Source organism: Oncorhynchus masou, chromosome 31 (assembly GCF_036934945.1).
Source record: "Oncorhynchus masou masou isolate Uvic2021 chromosome 31, UVic_Omas_1.1, whole genome shotgun sequence".
Lineage (NCBI taxonomy): Eukaryota > Metazoa > Chordata > Actinopteri > Salmoniformes > Salmonidae > Oncorhynchus > Oncorhynchus masou.
Genome location: NC_088242.1, coordinates 99408191 through 99433032, shown reverse-complemented (window position 1 = coordinate 99433032; position 24842 = coordinate 99408191). Strand labels below are relative to the sequence as shown.

General features: G+C 46.5%; 1 protein-coding gene across 7 annotated transcripts in view; it reads left to right on the top strand.

Annotated features, from left to right (window-relative positions):
- lpp (LIM domain containing preferred translocation partner in lipoma) overlaps positions 1-24842 on the top strand; it is a 479626-nt gene that overhangs the window by 344769 nt on the left and 110015 nt on the right. For all 7 annotated transcript variants that reach the window (XM_064952655.1, XM_064952654.1, XM_064952659.1 and 4 more), the window contains one exon: positions 14930-15099. In XM_064952655.1, coding sequence (XP_064808727.1) covers positions 14930-15099 — 170 coding nt within the window. The remainder of the gene's footprint in view (positions 1-14929; positions 15100-24842) is intronic.

Sequence of the window (24842 nt, the reverse complement as noted above, 5' to 3'; positions counted from 1 at the left end):
ACTCTACTCCTCATCTCCTCTCCTACTTCTTCTCTCCTCTCCTCTCTCTCCTCCTCTCCTCATCTCTTCCCCTCCTCCCTCTCCGACCTCTCCTCATCTCCTACCCTCCTCCCTCTCCGACCTCTCCTCATCTTCTCCTCCCCTTCTCTCCTCCTCTACTCCTCCCCCTCCCCTTCTCTCCTCTCCTCCACTCCTCTCTCCTCTCCTCTCCTCCACTCCTCTCATCCACTCCTCTCCTCATCCCCCTGTCCTCTCATCCTGTCCTCCCTCTCTCCTCTCCTCTGACAAATGTCAGGGATGTCCAGGGGAGATGACAGGACGTTGCAGGAAACCTTGTGCTTTGGGACAATTGGAGTCAGTTTCAAACACGCATAGGATGCATGAAACCTATGGGTTCTGGTCAGAAGTAGTGCACTATGTAGGGAATAGGGTGCCACAACCAAAATGTTACATTAGCAGATACCTACTAGAACCTTGGGATTGACAGACCAGACACATCTAGTAGACTCCAGCATCCCGCTCTCCCACCAGACACATCTAGTAGACTCCAGCCTCCCCCTCTCCTACCAGACACATCTAGTAGACTCCAGCCTCCCCCTCTCCTACCAGACACATCTAGTAGACTCCAGCCTCCCCCTCTCCTACCAGACACATCTAGTAGACTCCAGCCTCCCCTCTCCTACCAGACACATCTAGTAGACTCCAGCCTCCCCTCTCCCACCAGACACATCTAGTAGACTCCAGCCTCCCCTCTCCTACCAGACACATCTAGTAGACTCCAGCCTCCCCCTCTCCTACCAGACACATCTAGTAGACTCCAGCCTCCCCCTCTCCTACCAGACACATCTATGAGACTCCAGCCTCCCCCTATCCTACCAGACACATGTAGTAGACTCCAGCCTCCCCCTCTCCTACCAGACACATCTAGTAGACTCCAGCCTCCCCCTCTCCTACCAGACACATCTAGGAGACTTCAGCCTCCCCCTCTCCTACCAGACACATCTAGTAGACTCCAGCCTCCCCCTCTCCCACCTGACACATCTAGTAGACTCCAGCCTCCCCCTCTCCTACCAGACACATCTATGAGACTCCAGCCTCCCCCTCTCCTACCAGACACATCTAGTAGACTCCAGTCTCCCCCTCTCCTACCAGACACATCTAGTAGGACTCCAGCCTCCCCCTCTCCTACCAGTCACATCTAGTAGGACTCCAGCCTCCCCCTCTCCTACCAGACACATCTAGTAGACTCCAGCCCCCCCCCTCCCCCTCTCCTACCAGACACATCTAGTAGACTCCAGCCCCCCCCCTCCCCCTCTCCTACCAGAGACAGGAACGATACAGCCATACCCATAACATGATACAGCCATACCCATAACATGATACAGCCATACCCATAACATGATACAGCCATACCCATAACATGATACAGCCATACCCATAACATGATACAGCCATACCCATAACATGATACAGCCATACCCATAACATGATACAGACATACCCATAACATGATACAGCCAAAACATGATACAGCCATACCCATAACATGATACAGCCATAACATGATACAGCCATACCCATAACATGATACAGCCATAACATGATACAGCCATACCCATAACATGATACAGCCATACCCATAACATGATACAGCCATACCCATAACATGATACAGACATAACATGATACAGCCATACCCATAACATGATACAGCCATACCCATATCATGATACAGCCATACCCATAACATGATACAGCCATACCCATAACATGATACAGCCATACCCATGACATGATACAGCCCTACCCATAACATGATACAGCCATACCCATAACATGATACAGCCATACCCATAACATGATACAGCCATACCCATAACATGATACAGCCATACCCATAACATGATACAGCCATACCCATAACATGATACAGCCATACCCATAACATGATACAGCCATACCCATAACATGATACAGCCATACCATAACATGATACAGCCATACCCATAACATGATACAGCCATAACATGATACAGCCATACCCATAACATGATACAGCCATACCCATAACATGATACAGCCATACCCATAACATGATGCAGCCATACCCATAACATGATACAGCCAAAACATGATACAGCCATACCCATAACATGATACAGCCATACCCATAACATGATACAGCCATACCCATAACATGATACAGCCATACCCATAACATGATACAGCCATACCCATAACATGATACAGCCATACCCATAACATGATACAGCCATACCATAACATGATACAGCCATACCCATAACATGATACAGCCATAACATGATACAGCCATACCCATAACATGATACAGCCATACCCATAACATGATACAGCCATACCCATAACATGATGCAGCCATACCCATAACATGATACAGCCAAAACATGATACAGCCATACCCATAACATGATACAGCCATACCCATAACATGATACAGCCATACCCATAACATGATACAGCCATACCCATAACATGATACAGCCATACCCATAACATGATACAGCCATACCCATAACATGATACAGCCATACCATAACATGATACAGCCATACCCATAACATGATACAGCCATAACATGATACAGCCATACCCATAACATGATACAGCCATACCCAAAACATGATACAGCCATACCCATAACATGATACAGCCATACCCATAACATGATACAGCCATAACATGATGCAGCCATACCCATAACATGATGCAGCCATACCCATAACATTTACATTGATACAGCCAAAACATGATACAGCCATACCCATAACATGATACAGCCATAACATGATACAGCCATACCCATAACATGATACAGCCATACCCATAACATGATGCAGCCATACCCATAACATGATACAGCCATACCCATAACATGATACAGCCATACCCATAACATGATACAGCCATACCCATAACATGATACAGCCATACCCATAACATGATACAGCCCTACCCATAACATGATACAGCCATACCCATAACATGATACAGCCATACCCATAACATGATACAGCCATACCCATAACATGATACAGCCATACCCATAACATGATACAGCCATACCCATAACATGATACAGCCATACCCATAACATGATACAGCCATACCCATAACATGATACAGCCATACCCATAACATGATACAGCCATACCCATAACATGATACAGCCATAACATGATGCAGCCATACCCATAACATGATGCAGCCATACCCATAACATTTACATTGATACAGCCAAAACATGATACAGCCATACCCATAACATGATACAGCCATAAAATTATACAGCCATACCCATAACATGATACAGCCATACCCATAACATGATACAGCCCTACCCATAACATGATGCAGCCATACCCATAACATGATGCAGCCATACCCATAAAATGATACAGCCATACCCATAACATGATACAGCCATACCCATAACATGATACAGCCCTACCCATAACATGATACAGCCATACCCATAACATGATACAGCCATACCCATAACATGATGCAGCCATACCCATAACATGATGCAGCCATACACATAACATGATACAGCCATACCCATAACATGATACAGCCATACCCATAACATGATACAGCCATACCCATAACATGATACAGCCCTACCCATAACATGATACAGCCCTACCCATAACATGATGCAGGCATACCCATAACATGATGCAGCCATACCCATAACATGATGCAGCCATACCCATAACATGATACAGCCATACCCATAACATGATACAGCCATACCCATAACATGATACAGCCATACCCATAACATGATACAGCCATACCCATAACATGATGCAGCCATACCCATAACATGATGCAGCCATAACATGATACAGCCATAACATGATACAGCCATACCCATAACATGATGCAGCCATACCCATAACATGATACAGCCAAAACATGATACAGCCATAACATGATACAGCCATACCCATAACATGATACAGCCATAACATGATGCAGCCATACCCATAACATGATACAGCCATACCCATAACATGATGCAGCCATACCCATAACATGATACAGCCATACCCATAACATGATACAGCCAAAACATGATGCAGCCATACCCATAACATGATACAGCCATACCCATAACATGATACAGCCATACCCATAACATGATACAGCCATAACATGATACAGCCATACCCATAACATGATACAGCCATACCCATAACATGATACAGCCATACCCATAACATGAAACAGCCATACCCATAACATGATACAGCCATACCCATAACATGATACAACCATACCATAACATGATACAGCCATAACATGATACAGCCATACCCATAACATGATACAGCCATACCCATAACATGATACAGCCATACCCATAACATGATGCAGCCATACCCATAACATGATACAGCCAAAACATGATACAGCCATACCCATAACATGATACAGCCATACCCATAACATGATACAGCCATAACATGATGCAGCCATACCCATAACATGATGCAGCCATACCCATAACATTTACATTGATACAGCCAAAACATGATACAGCCATACCCATAACATGATACAGCCATAAAATTATACAGCCATACCCATAACATGATACAGCCATACCCATAACATGATACAGCCCTACCCATAACATGATGCAGCCATACCCATAACATGATACAGCCATAACATGATACAGCCATACCCATAACATGATACAGCCCTACCCATAACATGATGCAGCCATACCCATAACATGATGCAGCCATACCCATAAAATGATACAGCCATACCCATAACATGATACAGCCCTACCCATAACATGATACAGCCCTACCCATAACATGATACAGCCATACCCATAACATGATACAGCCATACCCATAACATGATACAGCCATACCCATAACATGATACAGCCATACCCATAACATGATACAGCCATACCCATAACATGATACAGCCATACCCATAACATGATACAGCCATACCCATAACATGATACAGCCATACCCATAACATGATACAGCCATACCCATAACATGATACAGCCATACCCATAACATGATACAGCCATACCCATAACATGATGCAGCCATACCCATAACATGATACAGCCATAACATGATACAGCCATACCCATAACATGATGCAGCCATACCCATAACATGATACAGCCATAACATGATACAGCCATACCCATAACATGATACAGCCATAACCATAACATGATACAGCCATACCCATAACATGATGCAGCCATACCCATAACATGATACAGCCATACCCATAAGATGATACAGCCATAACATGATACAGCCATACCCATAACATGATACAGCCATACCCATAACATGATACAGCCATACCCATAACATGATACAGCCATAACATGATACAGCCATACCCATAACATGATACAGCCATAACATGATACAGCCATACCCATAACATTAAATAATGCATTTAATGGTGCTCTGTGGGATGTTTAAAGATTCTGATGTTTTTTTTATAACCCAACCTTGATCTGTACTTCTCCACAACTTTGTCCCTGACCTGTTTGGAGAGCTCCTCGGTCTTCATGGTGCCGCTTGCTTGGTGGTGCCCCTTGCTTGGTGGTGCCCCTTGCTTGGTGGTGCCCCTTGCTTGGTGGTGTTGCAGACTCTGGGGCCTTTCAGAACAGGTTTATACAGTTGAAGTCAGAAGTTTACATACACCTTAGCCAAAAACATTTAAACTCAGTTATTCACAATTCCTGACATTTAAATCCTAGTAAAAATTCCCCGTCTTAGGTCAGTTAGGATCACCACTTTATTTTAATAATGTGAAATGTCAGAATAATAGTATAGAGAATGATTTATTTCAGCTTTTATTTCATCACATTCCCAATGGGTCAGAAGTTCACATACACTCAATTAGTATTTGGTAGCATTGCCTTTAAATGGTTTTACTTGGGTCAAACGTTTTGGGTAGCCTTCCAAAACGTCCCACAATAAGTTGGGTAAATTTTGGCCCATTCCTCCTGCCAGAGCTGGTGTAACTGAGTCAGGTTTGTAGGCCTCCTTGCTCGCACACACTTCTTCAGTTCTGCCCACAAATGTTCTATAGGATTGAGGTCAGGGCTTTGTGATGGCCACTCCAATACCTTGACTTTGTTGTTCTTAAGCCATCTGTTGTCCTTCCTGACTGATGTCTTCAGTTGTTGCTTCAATATATCCACATAATTTTCCTCCCTAATGCGCCATCTATTTTGTGAAGTACACCAGTCCCTCCTGCAGCAAAGCACCCCCACAACATGATGCTGCCACCCCCGTGCTTCACGGTTGGGATGATGTTCTTTGGCTTGCAAGCCTCCCCCTTTTTCCTCCAAACATAACGATGGTCATTATGGCCAAACAGTTCTATTTGTGTTTCATCAGACCAGAGGACATTTCTCCAAAAAGTACGATGTTTGTCCCCATGTGCAGTTGCAAACCGTAGTCTGGCTATTTTATGGCGGTTTTTGAGCAGTGGCTTCTTTGCTGAGTGGCCTTTCAGGTTATGTCGATATAGGACTCATTTTACTGTGGATATAGATACTTTTGTACCTGTTTCCTCCAGCATCTTCACAAGGTCCTTTGCTGTTGTTCTGGGATTGATTTGCACTTTTCTCACCAAAGTACGTTCACCTCTAGGAGACAGAACCCTTCCCTTCCTGAGTGGTATGACGGCTGCGTGGTCCCAAGGTGTTTATACTTGCGTACTATTATTTGTACAGATAAACGTGGTACCATCAGGCCTTTGGAAATTTCTCCCAAGGATGAACCAGACTTGTAGAGGGCTACAATTGTTTTTCTGAGGTCTTGGCTGATTTATTTTGATCTTCCATGATGTCAAGCAAAGAGGCACTGAGTTTGAAGACAGGCCTTGAAATACATCCAGAGGTACACCTCCAATTGACTCAAATGATGTCAATTAACCTATCAGAAGCTTCTAACCTCATGACATAATTTTCTGGAATTTTCCAAGCTGTTTAAAGGCACAGTCAACTTAGTGTATGTAAACTTCTGACCCACTGGAATTGTGATACAGTTAAGTTAAATAATCTGTCTGTAAATACAAAAATTACTTGTGTCATGGACAAAGTAGATGTCCTAACCGACTTGCCAAAACTATAGTTTGTTAACAAGAAATGTGTGGAGTGGTTGAAAAACGAGTTTTAATGACTTCCCACTTCAACTGTATATACTCATTAAGTATGTAGTATACAGCATGTCAGTATAGGTGTTCGAACAAAGTTTAGATGAATCCAGGTGAAAGATGAAGGGGAGGAGACGGGTTGAAGAAGGATTTTTGGACTTGAGACAATTGAGACATGGATTGTGTCTGTGTGACATTCAGAGGGTGAATAGGCAAGACAAAAGATTTACGTGCCTTCGATCTGGGTATGGTAGTAGGTTTTTCGCGCTCAACAGTTTCCCGTGTGTATCGAGAATGGTCCCTCCGCACAAAAGAAAATCCAACCAACTTGACACAAATATGAGAAGCATTGGAGTCAACATGGACCAGCATCTTGTAGAGTCAATGACCTGATGAATTGAGGCTGTTCTGAGGGCAAAAGGGGAGAAACTCAATATCAGGAAGGTGTTCCTAATGTTTTGTCCACTCAGTGTATGTGTTTATATGTGTGTATGACTGTGCACAGCATGCACTCACACACACACACACGGAAATAGCTCCTCAGGGTCGATCACGAGCCAAAAGGAAAAGGATTTCCGCAAGGTTTCCTTCTGGCTGTTTAAAGTGGGAGCCCAGTGGGACACGTTGGCTGTTTAAAGTGGGATCCCAGTGGGGCACGTTGGCTGTTTAATGTGGGAGCCCAGTGGGACACGTTGGCTGTTTAATGTGGGAGCCCAGTGGGACACGTTGGCTGTTTAAAGTGGGAGCCCAGTGGGACACGTTGGCTGTTTAAAGTGGGAGCCTGGTGGGACACGTTGGCTGTTTAAAGTGGGAGCCCAGTGGGACACGTTGGCTGTTTAAAGTGGGAGCCTGGTGGGGCACGTTGGCTGTTTAAAGTGGGAGCCCAGTGGGACACGTTGGCTGTTTAATGTGGGAGCCCAGTGGGACACGTTGGCTGTTTAATGTGGGAGCCCAGTGGGACACGTTGGCTGTTTAATGTGGGAGCCCAGTGGGACACGTTGGCTGTTTAAAGTGGGAGCCCAGTGGGACACGTTGGCTGTTTAATGTGGGAGCCCAGTGGGCTATGTCTCTGTCTCCCTCTCCCCCCTCTCTCTCTCTCTCTCTCTCTCTCTCTCTCTCTCTCTCTCTCTCTCTCTCTCTCCACTCTCGGTCTCTTTCACTCTCTGTCTCTCTCTACTCTGTCTCTAACTCTGTCTCTCTCTCTGCCCTCTCTGTCTTTCTCTCCCTCTCCCTCTCCCCCTCTCTGTCTCTTTCTCTCTCTGTTTCTCTGTCTCTTTCTCTCTCTGTCTCTCTCTCTCGCTCGGTCTCTTTCTCTCTCTGTCTCTCTCGCTCGGTCTCTTTCTCTCTCTCTCTGTCTCTAACTCTGTCTATCTCTCTCTCTGCCCTCTCTGTCTTTCTCTCCATCTCCCCCTCTCTCTCCATCCCTCTGGCTCTCTGAAGTGATTACCAGTCTGTGATTCCATTGACACCCACACATCCCCCCGAGACGCGCCATCGCTAGTTTGTTTAATCTCTCTCCCGTACCGTTCTCATAGCGTACAGTAGGTAACACAGCCTCTGTCAATGAGGTGTGTGCGTGTGTGTCAGTAAGTGAGATGCAGATAGAAGGCTGGTGGAACCAGATGAAACCAGATAGCTGGGTCTGTTTGTTTAAAGGGTGTTATAGGATTTATAACAATAGTTTAGAGAGTAGTGATCTTCTGAGGAGTGAACGTCATCTGATATCCTTGCGCAGGGATGGACATCTTTAATGTGGGTGGGGCCACAAAGAACCGAACTGATCATAAGGGGCCACAGTGGCTCGCGGACTACATGCCAGAGACTACATCCTAGACTACATCCTAGACTACATCCTAGACTACATGCCAGAGACTACATCCTAGACTACATGCCAGAGACTACATCCTAGACTACATCCTAGACTACATCCTAGACTACATGCCAGAGACTACATCCTAGACTACATCCTAGACTACATCCTAGACTACATCCTAGACTACATCCTAGACTACATGCTAGAGACTACATCCTAGACTACATGTCAGAGACTACATCCTAGACTACATCCTAGACTACATTCTAGACTACATCCTAGACTACATCATAGACTACATGCTAGAGACTACATCCTAGACTACATCCTAGACTACATGCTAGAGACTACATCGTAGACTACATGCCAGAGACTACATCCTAGACTACATCCTAGACTACATCCTAGACTACATCCTAGACTACATGCCAGAGACTACATCCTAGACTACATCCTAGACTACATCCTAGACTACATCCTAGACTACATGCTAGAGACTACATCGTAGACTACATGCCAGAGACTACATCCTAGACTACATCCTAGACTACATCCTAGACTACATCCTAGACTACATCCTAGACTACATGCCAGAGACTACATGCTAGACTACATCCTAGACTACATCCTAGACTACATCCTAGACTACATCCTAGACTACATCCTAGAGACTACATCCTAGACTACATGCTAGAGACTACATCGTAGACTACATGCCAGAGACTACATCCTAGACTACATCCTAGACTACATCCTAGACTACATCCTAGACTACATCCTAGACTACATCCTAGAGACTACATCCTAGACTACATGCTAGAGACTACATCGTAGACTACATGCCAGAGACTACATCCTAGACGACATGCTAGACTACATGCTAGACTACATCCTAGACTACATCCTAGACTACATGCCAGAGACTACATCCTAGACTACATGCCAGAGACTACATCCTAGACTACATCCTAGACTACATCCTAGACTACATCCTAGACTACATACCAGAGACTACATCCTAGACTACATCATAGACTACATGCTAGAGACTACATCCTAGACTAAATCATAGACTACATGCTAGAGACTACATGCTAGACTACATCATAGACTACATCCTAGACTACATGCTAGACTACATCCTAGACTAGATGCCAGAGACTACATCCCAGACTACATCCTAGACTACATGCCAGAGACTACATCCTAGACTACATCCTATACTATATGCAAGAGACTACATCCTAGACTACATGCTAGAGACTACATCCTAGACTACATCCTAGACTACATCCTAGACTACATCCTAGACTACATCCTAGACTACATGCCAGAGACTACACCCTAGACTACATGCTAGAGACTACATCCTAGACTACATGCCAGAGACTACATCCTAGACTACATCCTAGACTACATGCCAGAGACTACATCCTAGACTAGATGCCAGAGACTACATCCTAGACTACATCCTAGACTACATGCTAGAGACTACATCCTAGACTACATGCTAGACTACATCCTAGACTACATGCTAGACTACATGCTAGACTACATCCTAGACTACATGCTAGAGACTACACGCTAGACAACATGCTAGACTACATCCTAGACTACATCCTAGACTACATCCTAGACTACATCCTAGACTACATGCTAGACTACATGCTAGAGACTACACGCTAGACAACATGCTAGACTACATCCTAGACTACATCCTAGACTACATGCCAGAGACTACATCCTAGACTACATGCTAGAGACTACATCCTAGACTACATGCTAGAGACTACATCCTAGACTAGATTCCAGAGACTACATCCTAGACTACATGCTAGAGACTACATCCTAGACTAGATGCCAGAGACTACGTACTAGACTACATCCTAGACTACATCCTAGACTACATGCTATATACTACATCCTAGACTGCATGCCAGAGACTACATCCTAGACTACATCCTAGACTACATGCTAGACTACATGCTAGACTACATCCTGGACTACATCCTAGACGACATCCTAGACTACATGCTAGAGACTACATCCTAGACGACATGCTAGAGACTACATCCTAGACTACATGCTAGACTACATCCTAGACTACATCCTAGACTACATGCCAGAGACTACATCCTAGACTACATCCTAGACTACACCCTAGACTACATGCTAGAGACTACATCCTAGACTACATGCCAGAGACTACATCCTAGACTACATCCTAGACTACACCCTAGACTACATGCTAGAGACTACATCCTAGACTACATGCCAGAGACTACATCCTAGACTACATCCTAGACTACACCCTAGACTACATGCTAGAGACTACATCCTAGACTACATGCCAGAGACTACATCCTAGACTACATCCTATAATACATCCTAGACGACATGCTAGAGACTACATCCTAGACTCCATCCTAGACTGCATCCTAGACTACATCCTAGACTACATCCTAGACTACATCCTATAATACATCCTAGACTACATGCCAGAGACTACATCCTAGACTACATCCTAGACTACATCCTATAATACATCCTAGACTACATGCCAGAGACTACATCCTAGACTACATCCTAGACTACATGCTAGAGACTACATCCTAGACTACAACCTAGACTGCATGCTAGAGACTACATCCTAGACTAGATGCTAGAGTCTACATCCTAGACTACATGCCAGAGACTACATCCTAGACTCTATCCTAGACTACATCCTAGACTACATGCCAAAGACTTCATCCCAGAGACTACATGCTAGAGACTATCCCAGAGACTACATCACAGAGACTACATCCCAGAGACTACGGACAGACAGTCAATCAGACAGTAAAAACAGTCAGTCAAACAGTCAGACAGTCAGTCAAACAATCAGTCAGACAGACAGTCAATTAGACAATCAGTCAAACACTCAGTCAATCAGACAGTCAGTCAGACAGTCAGTCAATCAGACAGTCAGTCAGTCAGACAGACAGTCAATCAGACAGTCAGTCAGTTAGACAGTTAGTCAGACAGTCAGTCAGACAGTCAGTCAAATATTCAGTCAATCAGACAGTCAGTACAATATTCAGTCAATCAGACAGTCAGTCAAATATTCAGTCAATCAGTCAGTCAGACAGACAGTCAGTCAGTCAGTCAGCCAGTCAGCCAGTCAATCAGACAGTCAGTCAGACAGTTAGTCAGACAGTCAGACAGACAGTCAATCAGACAGTCAGTCAGTTAGACAGTTAGTCAGACAGTCAGTCAGTCAATCAGACAGACAGTCAGACAGACAGTCAGACAGTCAGTCAGACAGCCAGTCAGTCAGACAGACAGTCAGTCAGTCAACACCAAATCAGACTGAGACAAAGCAAAAACACAAAAAGATACTACACAAACTAAAGTTCATTTATTCAACACAATATCACACTGTCTTTTGTCTTTGCCGCAAAGATTATATCTGTCTTTAGATGTGTGTAAAAAAAGAAAACATTATAAGATATATTTTCTAAAACCTGCATTATTGCAAGATATCGCTAATTAAATTGCTAGTGTCATTAATTGAGTCGAAGATAAACTTCACATTCACATCTTAAACTCAATTAAAGATATCTTCAAGTCAATTAAATTTATCCAAATGCCCTGTCCTACAAAAACTGCAATCTAGCTCTTTCTGAAGCATTAATATCGGCTCACTACTTTGCCCTCAAAACACAAAGACAAGACAAGACTCTGAAGTTTTGGTCTCTTTATCATTAAAACATTAAAGGACTGTTTGACTTTTTCTAATCGATGCTGTCACTCTGTCACACTTATGTGATGTAGAGGTTTTAAAATATAAAATGTCCTCAATTAATGCCATCCTTATCCATGAACATGAGGGTTTAGTGTATAAAAGGAGTGTTTCATTTAATTTGACTCAATTATACATCGTTGTTTTTTTTCTCCGTTTATTAAGTACAGATCTACGGTATGTCCATTGAAGCTATAACAGGATGGTCAATAATATTAGTGATAGCAATAGACAACGATACCATACCATCTGAAATAGCTAGAAAATGATGCTCCCCACCCACCCACCCCCACCCCCACCCCCTCCAGCGTCAAAAAAACAACCTGTGTCTTCAGATGTCGGCCCTCAGATCACTGTGGCCCTTTCAACCGTTGATATAAAGAAACAACTTCTCGACTTTCCCTCGAGATGCTATCAGGCCCTGGATATGAAGTGTTCTTAGTGTCTGGTTGCTTTTTGACTTCACACACTTGATTACAGATCAATAGTTGCAGTCGATCTGTTAGATCCGATCTGTTCTAATCAAGGGGTTTATACCAGGATCGTAGGACGAAAGAAGACAAGAGTTGTCTTTCATGATTCTCTCTTTATCGTTGATAAAGCCCATTACTTTAAGAGTAGTGAGGGGGACTGGTGTTGAGTTTCTGCAGCCCAATCTATCTGCTCCAGTCTCTGTTGAAGTGTTTTGAAGTCTGTCATCTATATGAGGCCTCTGAAGGCCCTTTGATTAAGGACGTTAGCTAGTGATCACAAAGTAACTGGTTCGTAAGGAAAGTTAGAACATAAAACGGTTTATGATTGTCTCTCTCTCTCTCTCTCTCTCTCTCTCTCTCTCTCTCTCTCTCTCTGTCTCTCTCTCTCTCTCTCTCTCTCTCTGTCTCTCTCTCTCTCTCTCTCTCTCTCTCTCTCTCTCTCTCTCTCTCTGTCTCTCTCTCTCTCTCTCTCTCTCTCTCTCTCTCTCTCTCTCTCTCTCTCTCTCTCTCTCTCTCTCTCTCTCTCTCTCTCTCTCTCTCTCTCTCTCTCTCTGTCTCTCTCTCTCTCTCTCTCTCTCTCTCTCTCTCTCTCTCTCTCTCTCTCTCTCTCTCTCTCTCTCTCTCTCTCTCTCTCTCTCTCTCTCTCTCTCTCTCTCTCTCTCTCTCTCTCTCTCTCTCTCTCTCTCTCTCTCTCTCTCTCTCTCTCTCTCTCTCTCTCTCTCTCTCTCTCTCTCTCTCTCTCTCTCTCTCTGTCTCTCTCTCTCTCTCTCTCTCTCTCTCTCTCTGTCTCTCTCTCTCTCTCTCTCTCTCTCTCTCTCTCTCTCTCTCTCTCTCTCTCTCTCTCTCTCTCTCTCTCTCTCTCTCTCTGTCTCTCTCTCTCTCTCTCTCTCTCTCTGTCTCTCTCTCTCTCTCTCTCTCTCTCTCTCTCTCTCTCTCTCTCTCTCTCTCTCTCTCTCTCTCTCTCTCTCTCTCTCTCTCTCTCTCTCTCTCTCTCTCTCTCTCTCTCTCTCTCTCTCTCTCTCTCTCTCTCTCTCTCTCTCTCTGTCTCTCTCTCTCTCTCTCTCTCTCTCTCTCTCTCTCTCTCTCTCTCTCTCTCTCTCTCTCTCTCTCTCTCTCTCTCTCTCTCTCTCTCTCTCTCTCTCTCTCTCTCTCTCTCTCTCTCTCTCTCTCTCTCTCTCTCTCTCTCTCTCTCTCTCTCTCTCTCTCTCTCTCTCTCTCTCTCTCTCTCATCACGATAAGGAAACACTTTGTCTGTGCGGGGCACTTCCATACCTTCACTATCATTCACTGTAGTGTCTCTTTCTGCTCAAAACCAAGTCTCTTCTCAAAACCAAGTCTCTTTCTGCTCAAAACCAAGTCTCTTCTCAAAACCAAGTCTCTTTCTGCTCAAAACCAAGTCTCTTCTCAAATCCAAGTCTCTTCTCAAAACCAAGTTTCTTTCTGCTCAAAACCAAGTCTCTTTCTGCTCAAAACCAAGTCTCTTCTCAAAACCAAGTTTCTTTCTGCTCTAAACCAGGTCTCTTTCAGCTCTAAACCAGGTCTCTTTCTGCTCAAATGCATGTACTGTAACATGTGTAGCAGTAAGACCAGACAGTCAGACCTGTGGATGAACCAGTCTAACCCGCCATCTCCTCTCCTCCTCTACCCCAGGGCGGTGTGCCAGCTGTGGGGATAATGTGGTGGGTGAGGGGACCGGCTGTACCGCCATGGACCAGGTCTTCCACGTGGACTGCTTTATCTGCATGACCTGCAGTGGCAGGCTGCGCGGTAAACCCTTCTACGCCGTGGAGAAGAAGGCCTACTGCGAGCCCTGCTACATCGTGAGTTACACACACACACACACACAGTGTGTAAAAGTTTGACTGAGCCCTGCTACATTGTGAGTCTCGACCACCAATTTATTTCATGACTATACTTGTTGTACCTGTTGTATCTCTGTAAGTAACAGGATGTGTGTAACTGGTTCTGTTTCACTTCACACATCCTGCCATCCAGAAGAACCAAACAGAGAGAGTTGTTATCATGACTCCTCCTAAACATCACCTCCTCCTGAGTCAGAACAGAGTGGTCGTGTCTCCTGAGTCAGAACAGAGAGAGTTGTCGTGTCTCCTCCTGAGTCAGAACAGAGTTGTCGTGTCTCCTCCTGAGTCAGAACAGAGAGAGTTGTCGTGTCTCCTCCTGAGTCAGAACAGAGAGAGTTGTCGTGTCTCCTCCTGAGTCAGAACAGAGAGAGTTGTCGTGTCTCCTCCTGAGTCAGAACAGAGTTGTCGTGTCTCCTCCTGAGTCAGAACAGAGAGAGTTGTCGTGTCTCCTCCTGAGTCAGAACAGAGAGAGTTGTCCTGTCTCCTCCTGAGTTAGAACAGAGAGAGTTGTCGTGTCTCCTCCTGAGTCAGAACAGAGAGAGTTGTCCTGTCTCCTCCTGAGTTAGAACAGAGAGAGTTGTCGTGTCTCCTCGTGAGTCAGAACAGAGAGAGTTGTCGTGTCTCCTCCTGAGTTAGAACAGAGAGAGTTGTCGTGTCTCCTCGTGAGTCAGAACAGAGAGAGTGGTCGTGTCTCCTCCTGAGTCAGAACAGAGAGAGTTGTCGTGTCTCCTCGTGAGTTAGAACAGAGAGAGTTGTCGTGTCTCCTCGTGAGTCAGAACAGAGAGAGTTGTCGTGTCTCCTCCTGAGTCAGAACAGAGTTGTCGTGTCTCCTCCTGAGTCAGAACAGAGTTGTCGTGTCTCCTCCTGAGTCAGAACAGAGAGAGTTGTCGTGTCTCCTCCTGAGTCAGAACAGAGAGAGTGGTCGTGTCTCCTCCTGAGTTAGAACAGAGAGAGTTGTCGTGTCTCCTCCTGAGTCAGAACAGAGTTGTTGTGTCTCCTCCTGAGTCAGAACAGAGTTGTCGTGTCTCCTCCTGAGTTAGAACAGAGAGAGTTGTCGTGTCTCCTCCTGAGTCAGAACAGAGTTGTCGTGTCTCCTCCTGAGTCAGAACAGAGTTGTCGTGTCTCCTCCTGAGTCAGAACAGAGTTGTCGTGTCTCCTCCTGAGTCAGAACAGAGTTGTCGTGTCTCCTCCTGAGTTAGAACAGAGAGAGTTGTCGTGTCTCCTCGTGAGTCAGAACAGAGTTGTCATGTCTCCTCCTGAGTCAGAACAGAGAGAGTTGTCGTGTCTCCTCCTGAGTCAGAACAGAGAGAGTTGTCGTGTCTCCTCCTGAGTCAGAACAGAGTTGTCGTGTCTCCTCCTGAGTTAGAACAGAGAGAGTTGTCGTGTCTCCTCCTGAGTCAGAACAGAGAGAGTTGTCGTGTCTCCTCCTGAGTCAGAACAGAGAGAGTTGTCGTGTCTCCTGAGTCAGAACAGAGAGAGTTGTCGTGTCTCCTCCTGAGTCAGAACAGAGTTGTCGTGTCTCCTCCTGAGTTAGAACAGAGAGAGTTGTCGTGTCTCCTCCTGAGTCAGAACAGAGTTGTCGTGTCTCCTCCTGAGTCAGAACAGAGAGAGTTGTCGTGTCTCCTCCTGAGTCAGAACAGAGAGAGTGGTCGTGTCTCCTCCTGAGTCAGAACAGAGAGAGTTGTCGTGTCTCCTCCTGAGTCAGAACAGAGAGAGTTGTCGTGTCTCCTCCTGAGTCAGAACAGAGAGAGTGGTCGTGTCTCCTCCTGAGTCAGAACAGAGAGAGTTGTCGTGTCTCCTCCTGAGTCAGAACAGAGAGAGTTGTCGTGTCTCCTCCTGAGTCAGAACAGAGAGAGTTGTCGTGTCTCCTCCTGAGTCAGAACAGAGAGAGTTGTCGTGTCTCCTCCTGAGTTAGAACAGAGAGAGTTGTCGTGTCTCCTCCTGAGTCAGAACAGAGTTGTCGTGTCTCCTCCTGAGTCAGAACAGAGTTGTCGTGTCTCCTCCTGAGTCAGAACAGAGAGAGTTGTCGTGTCTCCTCCTGAGTCAGAACAGAGAGAGTTGTCGTGTCTCCTGAGTCAGAACAGAGAGAGTTGTCGTGTCTCCTCCTGAGTCAGAACAGAGAGAGTTGTCGTGTCTCCTCCTGAGTTAGAACAGAGAGAGTTGTCGTGTCTCCTCCTGAGTCAGAACAGAGAGAGTTGTCGTGTCTCCTCCTGAGTCAGAACAGAGAGAGTTGTCGTGTCTCCTCCTGAGTCAGAACAGAGAGAGTTGTCCTGTCTCCTCCTGAGTTAGAACAGAAAGAGTTGTCGTGTCTCCTCCTGAGTCAGAACAGAGAGAGTTGTCGTTTCTCCTCCTGAGTCAGAACAGAGTGGTCGTGTCTCCTCCTGAGTCAGAACAGAGAGAGTTGTCGTGTCTCCTCCTGAGTCAGAACAGAGAGAGTTGTCGTGTCTCCTCCTGAGTCAGAACAGAGAGAGTTGTCGTGTCTCCTCCTGAGTCAGAACAGAGAGAGTTGTCGTGTCTCCTCCTGAGTCAGAACAGAGAGAGTTGTCGTGTCTCCTCCTGAGTCAGAACAGAGAGAGTTGTCGTGTCTCCTCCTGAGTCAGAACAGAGAGAGTTGTCGTGTCTCCTCCTGAGTTAGAACAGAGAGAGTTGTCGTGTCTCCTCCTGAGTCAGAACAGAGAGAGTTGTCGTGTCTCCTGAGTCAGAACAGAGAGAGTTGTCGTGTCTCCTCCTGAGTCAGAACAGAGTGGTCGTGTCTCCTCATGAGTCAGAACAGAGAGAGTTGTCGTGTCTCCTCCTGAGTCAGAACAGAGTGGTCGTGTCTCCTCATGAGTCAGAACAGAGTGGTCGTGTCTCCTCATGAGTCAGAACAGAGAGAGTGGTCGTGTCTCCTCCTGAGTCAGAACAGAGTGGTCGTGTCTCCTCCTGAGTCAGAACAGAGTGGTCGTGTCTCCTCATGAGTCAGAACAGAGAGAGTGGTCGTGTCTCCTCCTGAGTCAGAACAGAGTGGTCGTGTCTCCTCCTGAGTCAGAACAGAGTGGTCGTGTCTCCTCATGAGTCAGAACAGAGAGAGTTGTCCTGTCTCCTCCTGAGTCAGAACAGAGTGGTCGTGTCTCCTCCTGAGTCAGAACAGAGTGGTCGTGTCTCCTCCTGAGTTAGAACAGAAAGAGTTGTCGTGTCTCCTCCTGAGTCAGAACAGAGAGAGTTGTCGTGTCTCCTCCTGAGTCAGAACAGAGTGGTCGTGTCTCCTGAGTCAGAACAGAGAGAGTTGTCGTGTCTCCTCCTGAGTCAGAACAGAGAGAGTTGTCGTGTCTCCTCCTGAGTCAGAACAGAGTGGTCGTGTCTCCTGAGTCAGAACAGAGAGAGTGGTCGTGTCTCCTCCTGAGTCAGAACAGAGAGAGTTGTCGTGTCTCCTCCTGAGTCAGAACAGAGTTGTCGTGTCTCCTCCTGAGTCAGAACAGAGAGAGTTGTCGTGTCTCCTCCTGAGTCAGAACAGAGTTGTCGTGTCTCCTCCTGAGTCAGAACAGAGTTGTCGTGTCTCCTCCTGAGTCAGAACAGAGAGAGTTGTCGTGTCTCCTCCTGAGTTAGAACAGAGAGAGTTGTCGTGTCTCCTCCTGAGTCAGAACAGAGAGAGTTGTCGTGTCTCCTCCTGAGTTAGAACAGAGAGAGTTGTCGTGTCTCCTCCTGAGTCAGAACAGAGAGAGTTGTCGTGTCTCCTCCTGAGTCAGAACAGAGTTGTCGTGTCTCCTCCTGAGTCAGAACAGAGTTGTCGTGTCTCCTCCTGAGTCAGAACAGAGAGAGTTGTCGTGTCTCCTCGTGAGTTAGAACAGAGAGAGTTGTCGTGTCTCCTCCTGAGTTAGAACAGAGAGAGTTGTCGTGTCTCCTCGTGAGTCAGAACAGAGTTGTCGTGTCTCCTCCTGAGTCAGAACAGAGTTGTCGTGTCTCCTCCTGAGTCAGAACAGAGTGGTCGTGTCTCCTCCTGAGTCAGAACAGAGAGAGTTGTCGTGTCTCCTCCTGAGTCAGAACAGAGAGAGTTGTCGTGTCTCCTCGTGAGTTAGAACAGAGAGAGTTGTCGTGTCTCCTCCTGAGTTAGAACAGAGAGAGTTGTCGTGTCTCCTCGTGAGTCAGAACAGAGTTGTCGTGTCTCCTCCTGAGTCAGAACAGAGTTGTCGTGTCTCCTCCTGAGTCAGAACAGAGTGGTCGTGTCTCCTCCTGAGTCAGAACAGAGAGAGTTGTCGTGTCTCCTCCTGAGTCAGAACAGAGAGAGTTGTCGTGTCTCCTCCTGAGTCAGAACAGAGAGAGTTGTCGTGTCTCCTCCTGAGTCAGAACAGAGTTGTCGTGTCTCCTCCTGAGTTAGAACAGAGAGAGTTGTCGTGTCTCCTCCTGAGTCAGAACAGAGTTGTCGTGTCTCCTCCTGAGTCAGAACAGAGAGAGTGGTCGTGTCTCCTCCTGAGTTAGAACAGAGAGAGTTGTCGTGTCTCCTCCTGAGTCAGAACAGAGTTGTTGTGTCTCCTCCTGAGTCAGAACAGAGTTGTCGTGTCTCCTCCTGAGTTAGAACAGAGAGAGTTGTCGTGTCTCCTCCTGAGTCAGAACAGAGTTGTCGTGTCTCCTCCTGAGTCAGAACAGAGTTGTCGTGTCTCCTCCTGAGTCAGAACAGAGTTGTCGTGTCTCCTCCTGAGTCAGAACAGAGTTGTCGTGTCTCCTCCTGAGTTAGAACAGAGAGAGTTGTCGTGTCTCCTCGTGAGTCAGAACAGAGTTGTCATGTCTCCTCCTGAGTCAGAACAGAGAGAGTTGTCGTGTCTCCTCCTGAGTCAGAACAGAGAGAGTTGTCGTGTCTCCTCCTGAGTCAGAACAGAGTTGTCGTGTCTCCTCCTGAGTTAGAACAGAGAGAGTTGTCGTGTCTCCTCCTGAGTCAGAACAGAGAGAGTTGTCGTGTCTCCTCCTGAGTCAGAACAGAGAGAGTTGTCGTGTCTCCTGAGTCAGAACAGAGAGAGTTGTCGTGTCTCCTCCTGAGTCAGAACAGAGTTGTCGTGTCTCCTCCTGAGTTAGAACAGAGAGAGTTGTCGTGTCTCCTCCTGAGTCAGAACAGAGTTGTCGTGTCTCCTCCTGAGTCAGAACAGAGAGAGTTGTCGTGTCTCCTCCTGAGTCAGAACAGAGAGAGTGGTCGTGTCTCCTCCTGAGTCAGAACAGAGAGAGTTGTCGTGTCTCCTCCTGAGTCAGAACAGAGAGAGTTGTCGTGTCTCCTCCTGAGTCAGAACAGAGTGGTCGTGTCTCCTGAGTCAGAACAGAGAGAGTGGTCGTGTCTCCTCCTGAGTCAGAACAGAGAGAGTTGTCGTGTCTCCTCCTGAGTCAGAACAGAGTTGTCGTGTCTCCTCCTGAGTCAGAACAGAGAGAGTTGTCGTGTCTCCTCCTGAGTCAGAACAGAGAGAGTTGTCGTGTCTCCTCCTGAGTCAGAACAGAGTTGTCGTGTCTCCTCCTGAGTCAGAACAGAGAGAGTTGTCGTGTCTCCTCCTGAGTTAGAACAGAGAGAGTTGTCGTGTCTCCTCCTGAGTCAGAACAGAGAGAGTTGTCGTGTCTCCTCCTGAGTTAGAACAGAGAGAGTTGTCGTGTCTCCTCCTGAGTCAGAACAGAGAGAGTTGTCGTGTCTCCTCCTGAGTCAGAACAGAGTTGTCGTGTCTCCTCCTGAGTCAGAACAGAGTTGTCGTGTCTCCTCCTGAGTCAGAACAGAGAGAGTTGTCGTGTCTCCTCGTGAGTTAGAACAGAGAGAGTTGTCGTGTCTCCTCCTGAGTTAGAACAGAGAGAGTTGTCGTGTCTCCTCGTGAGTCAGAACAGAGTTGTCGTGTCTCCTCCTGAGTCAGAACAGAGTTGTCGTGTCTCCTCCTGAGTCAGAACAGAGTGGTCGTGTCTCCTCCTGAGTCAGAACAGAGAGAGTTGTCGTGTCTCCTCCTGAGTCAGAACAGAGAGAGTTGTCGTGTCTCCTCGTGAGTTAGAACAGAGAGAGTTGTCGTGTCTCCTCCTGAGTTAGAACAGAGAGAGTTGTCGTGTCTCCTCGTGAGTCAGAACAGAGTTGTCGTGTCTCCTCCTGAGTCAGAACAGAGTTGTCGTGTCTCCTCCTGAGTCAGAACAGAGTGGTCGTGTCTCCTCCTGAGTCAGAACAGAGAGAGTTGTCGTGTCTCCTCCTGAGTCAGAACAGAGAGAGTTGTCGTGTCTCCTCCTGAGTCAGAACAGAGAGAGTTGTCGTGTCTCCTCCTGAGTCAGAACAGAGTTGTCGTGTCTCCTCCTGAGTTAGAACAGAGAGAGTTGTCGTGTCTCCTCCTGAGTCAGAACAGAGAGAGTTGTCGTGTCTCCTCCTGAGTCAGAACAGAGAGAGTTGTCCTGTCTCCTCCTGAGTCAGAACAGAGTTGTCGTGTCTCCTCCTGAGTCAGAACAGAGAGAGTTGTCGTGTCTCCTCCTGAGTCAGAACAGAGTGGTCGTGTCTCCTCCTGAGTCAGAACAGAGAGAGTTGTCGTGTCTCCTCCTGAGTCAGAACAGAGAGAGTTGTCGTGTCTCCTCCTGAGTCAGAACAGAGAGAGTTGTCCTGTCTCCTCCTGAGTCAGAACAGAGTTGTCGTGTCTCCTCCTGAGTTAGAACAGAGAGAGTTGTCGTGTCTCCTCGTGAGTCAGAACAGAGAGAGTTGTCGTGTCTCCTCCTGAGTTAGAACAGAGAGAGTTGTCGTGTCTCCTCGTGAGTCAGAACAGAGAGAGTTGTCGTGTCTCCTCCTGAGTCAGAACAGAGAGAGTTGTCGTGTCTCCTCCTGAGTCAGAACAGAGAGAGTTGTCGTGTCTCCTCCTGAGTTAGAACAGAGAGAGTTGTCGTGTCTCCTCCTGAGTCAGAACAGAGAGAGTTGTCGTGTCTCCTCCTGAGTCAGAACAGAGTGGTCGTGTCTCCCCCTGAGTCAGAACAGAGAGAGTTGTCGTGTCTCCTCCTGAGTTAGAACAGAGAGAGTTGTCGTGTCTCCTCCTGAGTCAGAACAGAGAGAGTTGTCGTGTCTCCTCCTGAGTCAGAACAGAGAGAGTGGTCGTGTCTCCTCCTGAGTCAGAACAGAGAGAGTTGTCGTGTCTCCTCCTGAGTCAGAACAGAGAGAGTGGTCGTGTCTCCTCCTGAGTCAGAACAGAGAGAGTTGTCGTGTCTCCTCCTGAGTCAGAACAGAGAGAGTGGTCGTGTCTCCTCCTGAGTCAGAACAGAGAGAGTGGTCGTGTCTCCTCCTGAGTCAGAACAGAGAGAGTTGTCGTGTCTCCTCCTGAGTCAGAACAGAGAGAGTTGTCGTGTCTCCTCCTGAGTCAGAACAGAGTTGTCGTGTCTCCTCCTGAGTTAGAACAGAGAGAGTTGTCGTGTCTCCTCGTGAGTCAGAACAGAGAGAGTTGTCGTGTCTCCTCCTGAGTCAGAACAGAGTTGTCGTGTCTCCTCCTGAGTCAGAACAGAGAGAGTTGTCGTGTCTCCTCCTGAGTCAGAACAGAGAGAGTTGTCGTGTCTCCTCCTGAGTTAGAACAGAGAGAGTTGTCGTGTCTCCTCCTGAGTCAGAACAGAGAGAGTTGTCCTGTCTCCTCCTGAGTCAGAACAGAGTGGTCGTGTCTCCCCCTGAGTCAGAACAGAGTGGTCGTGTCTCCTCCTGAGTCAGAACAGAGAGAGTTGTCGTGTCTCCACCTGAGTCAGAACAGAGAGAGTTGTCGTGTTCTGTCCATGCTCTGAGAATGCGCCCTTGGAATACCTTCCCGGCCCTGCAACTGTTGACCAGACTAAAAGCCTCGGAGAGCGAGATCACCCAGTCCTCTGTGGCAGCGGTGGCCCTCGTGCACAGCTTGGTGTTGTTTTTGTCAAAGTGTGCATAAAATGAATTGAGTAGAGAGGTAGCGTTAGGTAGATCACAGCTGCGTCTTCCTTTGTAATCCGTAATGGACTGTAGCCACATGGGATTCCACCTTGTAAATATCAAAAATATATAAGTGTAAACAACAACGCAAAAAATAAACACAAATAAACAGAAACAACACATCCTCCATACCTCATACACCATATATCATACACCATACTTCATACCTCATACACCATATGTCATACACCATAACTCATACACCATAACTCATACACCATACCTCATACACCATACTTCATACACCATACCTCATACACCATACCTCATACACCATACCTCATACACCATACCTCATACACCGTACCTCATACACCATACCTCATACACCGTACCTCATACACCGTACCTCATACACCATACCTCATACACCATACCTCATACACCATACCTCATACACCATACTTCATACACCATACCCCATACCCCATACTTCATACACCATATGTCATACACCATACCTCATACACCATACCTCATACACCGTACCTCATACACCATACCTCATACACCATACCTCATACACCATACTTCATACACCATACCTCATACACCATACCTCATACACCATACCTCATACACCATACCTCATACACCATACTTCATACACCATACCTCATACACCATACCTCATACACCATACCTCATACACCATACCTCATACACCATACCTCATACACCATACCTCATACACCATACCTCATACACCATACCTCATACACCATACCTCATACACCATACCTCATACACCATACCTCATACACCATACCTCATACCCCATACCTCATACACCATACCTCATACACCGTACCTCATACACCATACCTCATACACCATACCTCATACACCATACCCCATACACCATACCTCATACACCATACCTCATACACCGTACCTCATACACCATACCTCATACACCATACCTCATACACCGTACCCCATACACCATACCTCATACACCATACCTCATACACCGTACCCCATACACCATACCTCATACACCGTACCCCATACACCATACCTCATACACCATACCTCATACCCCATACCCCATACATACTACAGCACAGCCGCCATGCGTTCGTGTCCTCAGCCGGAGCATGTTGACTGCAATGGCCCTGTCCTTTAGTTTAGCACCAACCTGGTGATAATCCAGGGCTTCTGCTAGGGGAAGTAGCAAACCTTCACAACGTCGCTGATGAATTTCCTGATGAAGCCCGAGACGGAGATGGTTATCGGCAGAGTCTCGGAGAATATCTCAGTTAGCGCTAGCAAAGCATCCTGCAGCGTAGCCTCCGCTTCATTGGATCATTTCTCTACGGAGCGCGTCACGGGTACTTCCTGTTTTGAGCTTCTGTTTGTAAACAGGAAGCAGGAGTATAGAGTCATGATCTGATTTGCCGAATGGAGGACGAGGGAGGGCTTTGTACGCTTGATTGTGGGTACGGTAACAGTGATCTAGGACTCTATCGCCCCCTAGTGGTGAATGAGATATGTTGATGGAATGAAAACAAGGAAAGCACCTTTCGTTTTTACTAAACACTACGTTCTAAATAGTAGTCGGACTAGTACACTAAGTAGTAGACGAGACAGATTTGTGACACGCCTGTGTCTTTTTAAGGATTAGACAGACTGTTCTGTGTGTCCCACATGGCATCTTATTCCCTTATTAAAGCCCTGGTCCAAAGTAGTGCACTATATCGGGAAGATCACTATGGGCCCTGGTCCAAAGTAGTGCACTATATTGGGAAAGATCACTATGGGCCCTGGTCCAAAGTAGTGCACTATATCGGGA